At 39.9% G+C, this 8884-nt stretch overlaps 1 protein-coding gene across 1 annotated transcript; it reads right to left on the bottom strand.

Annotated features, from left to right (window-relative positions):
• Positions 1–1657: 1657 nt before the first annotated feature.
• LOC107913146 (pentatricopeptide repeat-containing protein At2g30780) lies at positions 1658–4065 on the bottom strand. The gene is made up of 2 exons (XM_016841622.2): positions 3264–4065; positions 1658–3113 (listed from the first exon to the last, which is right to left on the bottom strand). Exons 1-2 carry the CDS (start codon positions 3738–3740, stop codon positions 1992–1994), a joined length of 1599 nt encoding a protein of 532 aa, XP_016697111.1. The 5' UTR covers positions 3741–4065; the 3' UTR covers positions 1658–1991.
• Between the last annotated feature and the right edge of the window lie 4819 nt (positions 4066–8884).

Raw genomic sequence — 8884 nt, 5'->3', positions numbered from 1 at the left:
CATGAAGTCAATATAAAAGCAACTATTTTTTTATGTAAAATATTTGTTAATACAATCCAAAACTAAAGTTATCTCTAATTGAAATGATTCAGACCATTTTTCCAATCACTCATTTCCCTTTATAGAGTAAGAACATAGCTAGAATTCTGAATTTCCAATGCATTTGTATATTAGAACACTTCAATTGCTCTGCCACTGTATTTTATGGGAATATACTATAACCTGTTAGTCAAGTAAAAGTTCCTGGCAGATGGCCAGCATCCCCTAAAGGTCAATTTTAACTTTACGATGCGAATAATATCACAGGCTGAGAACACGACTACACTAAGTGAGCAAACTAAGATCATCCCAATGATCCCTTTCAACATGTACATCAGAAAGATGCTACATTCAGCTCCCTTTCTCATAGACGACAAGCTCTCCTCCTAGGCTCAAATTGCTAACACATTATCAGTCCCTGAGTTTTAAGGTAAAGAAGTTTTGGTCTTTTTCTAACTACTATTCTATAGAAAATGGTCAAGTTCATTAGCAAGCAGCACGAAAAACACATGATATGATCCTGAATGTCCTAGTGAGTTTCATTCATTCCCTGTGGCAATCATCTTATGGGTAGTCTCAGCCCATCAAGCAATGTAGCACTTTCTGCAATTACATGGTTAGCCAGTCAATTGCATTATACCATAAAGAATAAACAGACCAAAAACATTTTTAAAAAATTTTTCAAGATTGAGCAATTATCCAACTCAGCATGAAGGAAATCAGACAAAATGCAGATTTTCAAGTTTCTAGTCCTAACTAGAAAAAAGAAAATGATACTCGGGGTTTAGTGCTTCACAAGCATTGTCAAGTAACATCATGTTAGGTGTACATAGAATTGAAGTGATTTTCAGACTGCAACTAATCCCTAGCAAGTTAATCATCTTACATTGGTTGAAGGAATTTAGCAAGTCCAGAAATTATGTTTCCCCATAGAGGTATATTGGTATAGCTCAAGCAAATGCATGATCCCCTCTGCACCCTTTCTTCTCAATTCAAGAATCAGATATCACTAGCCAAGTTAATGTAGCATAGGTTGGTAATGGGAGGCAATAAATTGCTAGGTCAGAGAAATAATCTGTTGGGATTTAACAAACAATTCATTATTGGAATAACCTATGGAACCTAATAATGTGCTGCATGATAATTCATGGCACTCCCAGATGTTCCATCTATCACTGATAGGTTTAGACATATAAACAATTACTCTATAGTCAGAAGCGAGAAACCATACTTCTTGTTTGCTCCGACCGGGTGAGATAAAGCCACCATAATTTACTGGCAGACCAGCAAGATATACTGATATTTACTGCATGAAACAGGTTATATGCAATGAGGAACATACAGCAGAGAGAGACACCTTTACCATATTTACAGAAACTAAGGAGTCCAGATCCAGTTCAAGTAATACTCTCCTATAGCTTTCTTCTCAAGTCATTCTTAGAACCTGGTGATTCCACCAGGAACTTATATTTCTCCTAAAGTAGTGGTAAAGCTGACCAATTACAAGTGCAATCCTTTAAATAGCCAACCAGCTCTAACTAACTCCCAATGTTCTTGGAGCTACTATTGGTGCTTGCTAGAATCAAGACAAAAATAGCATAAAGTTTAGATATTAGGCTAGGATCAAATGATGATTGTTATTAAGATGAAGAATAATTTCACAATGCCAGAAAAAACTATGATGGCTGTTGAATCATACAATAAAAATTGGGGGAAAGAGCTCAAGTGACGCTTTTGTGGGGGGGGGGGTCAAGTACATGATGGATCATTTCCTAGTGACAACATTTCATAGAACACCAACACTTGGGGGAGTAAGTCAAACCAAGAAAAGATGTGTGCCTATGGGTAATTTCAAATCTCTATTCAGTGCTGTGATCATGATGAACCAGAAATGCTAATCGGCTAAACGTTTCCAGCAACTTCTGTCGGTACATTGCTTCACAAAAGATTTATTATGAAAGAAATGTTTCCAACGGAATTCGATAGCCACGTTTGCACATCAATCCCACTACAGTTTCAACCTTATGTCTTTTACCACACATTAAGTATGCCTTGTACAATATGAGAAATGTCTTTTTAGTGTGATTGATGCGGACATTATTCATCTCATTAAGGACATTCTCCATTTCTTCCAAGCGCGTCTGTAAGCCATACATGACCATTTTGCAGTGATACAAAGACCTGCAGATTCTCCATCCAGCACATTCTGCGCGCTTTATAAAACTTGCCAGTTTGTCCACTGAATTGTAACGGAAATAAGTACTGATAATGCAACGCATTACAGGAACAGTAAATACAGAGGTCTTGCGCTCAAAAGCCTCGTCAATCAACTTCTCCATATTCTCTAAATTATTCTCCCGAGCATAAAGTCTAATCAACAAGACATGTAACCAAGGCCTGTATTCATCTTCTGGAATTAGCCTTAACAGTTCCTCAACCTTTTTAGTCCTATCCTCGACTGAACTCTTGCAATATGCACATATCATGGCTCTGATCAATGGGGTTTTGACATCCACCTGATGCTTTAACATTTGGTATGTCTCTTCCATTTGATCCAATTTCCCTGAGTGTGCATATCCTCGAAGCATAAGCAAGTGAGTATCAATACCAGGCTTAACTGGTCCAGCCTTCATCAAATGGAAAGTTCTTTCCATCCGATCCCACATCCAAGCAGTCACATATGCAGCAATTAAATTGTTATAGGTACTTACATTAGGGGAGAGATTTAAATGTTGAATCTCCTGAAATGCTGCCTCCATGTGATCAATCAGCATCAAACGACCAAAGACTGATATAAGAACGTTATAAGTTACAATTGAAGGACTACAATACGGTTCTTTTTTCAGATTCCGAAACACTAATTGGCATTTGTCAATGAGACCATTGAACATATAGGCACTCATTAACGCATTGTAGGTAGACGTTGTCTTGAGCTGCTTACTATCAGCCTCGGAAAAGAGCTCAACAGCAAGATCTACATTCTTAATCCTACCAGCAATAGTGATGCCACTAGCATATTCTTCCGACGTCATGGGATAACCTTGTTCTCTCTTTCTTCTCCTCCAATTAAATACCTGAAGGAACAGTCTACTATGAAAACATATATCCAACATATACCAATGTCTACCATGGAGCTTCAAACCCCCCCCCCCCACAAAAACAAAAACCCAGAAAATATTTCATCCTAAATTCAAACAAAAAAGAAGAAAATTAGAAAAACATACCTCCAATGCCAAATTAGGCCAAGAACCCAGATTTTTCAATAACTCTGAAAAAGCACGGTCATCGGTTTCTTTGGTACGCGCAGGCACACCACCCTGATATTCATAACACCCAAGTAACCAATCACCTCTCCCCTCCAAAATCTGGACCACTTCCCCTGAAGAATAAACACCATTAACCAATTCCATTCTGAGCTGAAACACTTTCTGCATCAATTCCTGGTTGGGGCGGCGTTGGGAGTCTGCCAGAGAAAGCTTTTCAATGAACAAGCTGATAACATTAACGGGGACTTTATTGGGCAGGGGAGCATGCGTGGCAGGGGCAACAGTGTCTCCATAAAATCTGTAAAGGGAGGATCTTGGAGTAGCACACGAAAGTGAGATTAAAGATTTGGGTTTCGAAGGGTGCTTGTGGAGATTCAATAGCAGCTTCTCCGATTGGGCTGCTGCGGCGTCTGAGATTTTTAGAACGCGCTTCATTGGGATCCCAAGGGAGACATGGGGTATTTCGGCAAAAAAAAAGTTAGGGCTTAAGGAGGGTTTTAGCGAAGAAGACGGTTCCTGAGATTGAAAATAGCCAAATAGGTGGGGAGGTCACGATTCAGATTTGGTGGCTGAGTTAAAAAGCGGGACGACAAAGTGTCTCCAATCTTACATTTACCCTTAACGTTGCTATAGCTTGGATAAGCCGGACCGGGTCGGGAGACGATTCTTCTGAAACAAACCCAGCCGCCACCCGCACTGTATATCTATACTTTAACCCATAGTTGAGTTGTACTCGAATTAACCCACTATCAACTTAATTGAAATAAAAATAAAAAGGGAAACACTTCCTGCCAAATATTTCTTTTCGATTTAATAGTAGAATTTTATATTTATCATTAATTTTTTTACTTATATTTAATATAAATTCTAAAATTAATTAAATATTTTTATAAAATTATAAAACTCTAAATATATAAAAACAAAAAATTAAAGAAACAAAGAAGTAAAAAAAACCCAAACCTTAAATATGATTGAATTCTAAACAATAAATTTTAAAACCTAATTAAATTTTAAAAATTTGACATTAAATCTTAAAAAAATGTTTTAAAAAATAAAATTAAGAAATATTAAAATTTGTGGCCAAAATACCAAAAAAGCCACTTTTTTTAAATTTACCGAAATGGGCCCAGAATTTTATTATTTATCGGAATGGGCCCTTTTCCCCTAAATCGCGTCCACGTCAGCGCATTTTGCTGACATGGGAACAAAGCGCAGCCTTGAAAGCGCGATTTGTGTCCACGTCAGCAAAGTGCGCTGATGTGGACGCGATTTCGCGGTGTTTCCCACGTTAGGTTTTTTAGGATTTTTTAGATTTTTAGGGCTTCGGAGAGAAATTAATTAATTAATTAAAATTAAATTACGTGGACGCGAAGAATTTGTGAAATTGCGCCCTCCTGGACGCGCTTTTACTACAGTTGGTCTTGGAAGAAATAATTTCGAGTTGACGTTTCTGAGCAAATAGTATAAAATCGCTTCTACCAGGATACTTTATGAGAAGAATTTGTAAAATCGCGCCCACGTGGACGCGCTTTTGCTACAGTAGCATGTTTGGGCTGAGGCTATAAATGAGGCAAAAAATGTTCTCAAAATGCATAAGTCACAACAGAAACAATTTAGAGAGGCTAAGAAGGTTAGAGTTTCAAATATTAGTGAATGTATTAGTGCTGTTATTTACTACGATGGTGAGGTTTGCCACACCGAGAATGGTGTTATTTTTTTGTCCGAGAATATGGTGCGACTGGTTTTTAACTAGAATATAGATTTGACAGAACTTCGTAAAAGAATTAGGCGTAAAATTTTCGGAACGACGCCAATGACAGTTTTGTTTATCACGTATCGATTTTGTTATTCTGTTGATCCGGTGACATATGACTCGTTCGACATAAAAGGTGCTCGTAGCTTGGAGGCAATGGTGCAGACTCATCTTGCTAGTGGAACACCTTATATTGAGTTATATGTACAATTTACATCGCCAAATGATGTACTTGCGACCGGTGTTCGAGATGTATACACGACCCCTGGCCGACACTCGGTTAGAGGGTTACAAAATACGGAACAACCCATGTTTGGTAGCGGTGTCGAATGCACATCCCCTGCAAGACATTCTGTCGGTGGATGAGACATGTACGTCGGTGGCTCGATGTTTAATGCTGGAAATACGTACTGGGGAACTACATTAAGTTCTAGTGGGTGGCAATCTACATCCAATTGGGGACGTTATCAAATGCCCAGTAGAAGGGATGATGTAATCCTTACGACGTCAACCGGTGAGGGGACCTCGTACGCTGCAGATGATTGTGGGTTAGAAGATGACTCCAATGTGGATCCACCTCAATAGCCCAGGCCGGATGGTGCAGAAGTTGGCTTATTTTCTGAATCGGAGCCTATTCCAACAGAACCTAAAGATGCTAAAAGGAGTTCAGATGAAGAAGAAAATCCACGATTCAGAGCATACTCACTTCCAGCCCACATGCATAATGTTGATCTGTCTGCACATGATGCGTTAGAGTTTCCAGATCTACCACACCGGTTGCGTGATCGTACAAGTTTGGGGGTAGATTCCGGTGAATTTGAAATTGGTAATCAGTTTACCAACAAGGATAGTTTTATTGGTGCTTTGAAACAACATAGCATCAAAAACGGCGTTAACTACCACGTCGTTAAATCTAAATCTGATAAGTTTAAGGCGAAGTGTACGGTCCAAGACGACACATGTTCATGGAAAATCTACGCCTCGTTAAGAAAAAGGACAGGGTTGTGGGAGATTAAAAAGTACAAAGGTCCACATACATGTGCTGCAGGTACAGTATTGACGGTTTCTGAATAATAATTTTATTATGTAATGTTACATTATTTAATGTACTCGGTTTATAGGTGTTTCACAAGATCATCCCAAGATGGATTCAGCTATGTTAGCTAGCTTGATACTGCCCACGGTTAAAGCAAATCCTAGGACTTCAGTGTCGGTGTTAATTGCCAATATTCGTAGCCAAATGGGGTACACACCCTCTTACTGCAAGACTTGGATAGCTAAGCAAAAGGCATTGGAGAAGATGCATAGTGGGTGAGACGCCTCATATAATGAAATATGGCAGTGGTGTCAGGTGCTAGAGAGATACGTCCTATGTGCCATCACAGACCTTGAAACGGAAAATGCGTACTACAACGGCTGATTGCTATGTGGATGCCAAGTGTTCAAACGCCTGTTTTGGACATTTAAGCAATACTGAGACGCATTTCCATACTGCAAGTCGTTGGTACAAATTGACAGTACCTTTATGTTCGGTAGGTATACTCATCAGCTATTGCTTGCAGTGACACAGGATGGCGGTGGGAGAATTCTTCCAATTGCATTTGCAATAACATTGGGGGAGTCGCCTGATGACTGAGATTTCTTTCTCTCTAGGTTAAGGAGGCATGTGTGCCCCCAACCTGATATCTGTGTTATTTCAGATCGGGGCACCGGTATACTAGCTACATTTGATCAACAGGGAAGCTTATGGCAGCACACACACCATAGATATTGCCTAAGACACGTTGCTTCGAACTACTACAGGCAATATCCATCTAAGAGCGAACGATGAAAAGTGACCAACATGGGTATTTAGTCTATATCTGTATTATTTCGTTTGTTAATTAGAATTAGTTTTATTGGTAGAAGTGGTATAAATTATTCGCTATGATCTTATATTAGCAATGTATGAAATAAATAAAGACTGTTTTCACGAGATGTTGACAATTTTACGTTCAACTAACGGAGAAGGGGCGGACTACCTTTGTAACATATGTTTCGAACAGTGGACACAAGCATACGACGGCGGCCTACGATATGGCCATATGACGTCGAACCTGGCTAAATACATAAATTCTATTCTTAAAGGAACGCGCCATCTATCGATAACATTGGTTGTGCGAGAGACATATTTTCGTTTGACGGCACTATTTCCAAAGCGAGCAGCAAGTTATGCAGGCCAGATGCAGAGAGGCCATGTATGGTGCAGTAAGGTAGTTCAAGAAATTAACAAGGCCAAGGCGAGGGCAAACATCATGCACACAGTGTGTCACGATTGAGACAATTTATGGTTTCGCGTGACAGAGTTTGACAAACCGCACCAAGGTGTTGTTGGCAGGCAATATCGTGTACACTTGCGAAATAGGACTTATGACTGTGGGATGTTTGATGCATTTCGTTATCCATGCGCTCATGTTATTGCAGCTTGTCAGAATTTTCGTCTGGATCTGATGAGCCATGTGGACGAAGTGTACAAATTAGAAAACATGTACAGTGTCTGGAGACACGTTTTCCCACCGGTTCGAGATGAACGTAAGTGGCCGCCCGTATCTCTTGCTCCTTTTAAGCTGTTACCAGATAGAGAATTGCATCGTAAACCAAAGGGTCGACCTTGCTCGACTAGAATACGTAACGATATGGATATCCGAAAAATATCCAGTCAACAGAAGTTGTGCGGATGGTGTAGGAATCTAGGCCATACAAGCCGATCATGCCCTAATTGGAATAGTTGAATGTAATTGTAAATAAATTATATTTTTTCAATTATTTATTGATAATTGTATTAATTGTTAGTAACAGTCAAAACATTTTTTCAAATCTAACATTATGTGAATATAAAAATATTAACTGATAATTGTATTAATGATTAGTAGAATTCTCAAAATATTTGTACAAATTAATTAAGCTCATGTTATTACATCAAATAATATCAAAATAACTCAAAAAAAATTCTATTTTATTACATAAAATAATATCAAAATATTTGTACAAATAAATTTAAATACGGCAATCAATGTCTATGCCCAGCGGATTCAGTGCCACATGGCGGCCGTCGACGGTTACGTGCTGGATTCCTCATTTGTCTAGCTTCCGGCGGTGGTTGTTGTTCTTCCGGCGGGGATTTTGGTTCTTCCGGTACGACATCTGGTTGTCGGACTTGGGACGATGATCCACCTTCAAAGAATAGTGTATGTGGAGGAGTTTGCATCACGAACGGCGACGGTGTTTGAAACCCATACGTTGGTGGGGATTGGTAAAAAGGAGAGCTCCCCGACAGCCCCTCTTGCGACCCCTCGTGTGCCGCTGGCCTATACATCGGCGGTCCACTCGGTATAACAAGAAATGGAGCTGAACCGGGCATTTGGCTCCAACCTACCATAGGACTCGAAAAAGGATACATATAAGGGTTAGGATACATATAAGGGCTAGGAAATGCACTTGGCATCATTTGAAAAGGCGGTTGCTTGGGTATCATCGGTTGAACTGCTGCGTCGGGTGACTGTGTCGGTGCTCTCGTTGGGCCTGGTGATTGCATGGCCGTTGATGATGAGCTGGGTGAATGTCTGGGCCTCGTTGAGGGGCTGCCTTCGTCGTCTTGTCGTCTTGGATTTAGAGGCTCGCGCATTTCCCTTTGGACACATATTTGCCGCTGCCTCTCCTCTGGCGTCAGTAAATACGGCTTGCCATGGATCTTAAACCATGGCATGTTTTTCGAAACGCACGCCAACTCCAGAACGACGATTGGTTCTCGAGTAGGTATCTATTCATATTGATCTTCCCACATTTC

The sequence above is a fragment of the Gossypium hirsutum genome, chromosome D08 (assembly GCF_007990345.1).
Source record: "Gossypium hirsutum isolate 1008001.06 chromosome D08, Gossypium_hirsutum_v2.1, whole genome shotgun sequence".
NCBI lineage: Eukaryota > Viridiplantae > Streptophyta > Magnoliopsida > Malvales > Malvaceae > Gossypium > Gossypium hirsutum.
This window is presented reverse-complemented; position numbering and strand designations above follow the sequence as displayed.

Excerpts from the sequence above, each read along its gene's own strand:
- LOC107913146 (XM_016841622.2), bottom strand. The coding sequence starts at position 3,740 with ATGAAGCGCGTTCTAAAAATCTCAGACGCCGCAGCAGCCCAATCGGAG. Across the intron at positions 3,114-3,263 it reads GGCCTAATTTGGCATTGGAG|GTATTTAATTGGAGGAGAAG; the intron begins GTATGTTTTTCT and ends CTGTTCCTTCAG.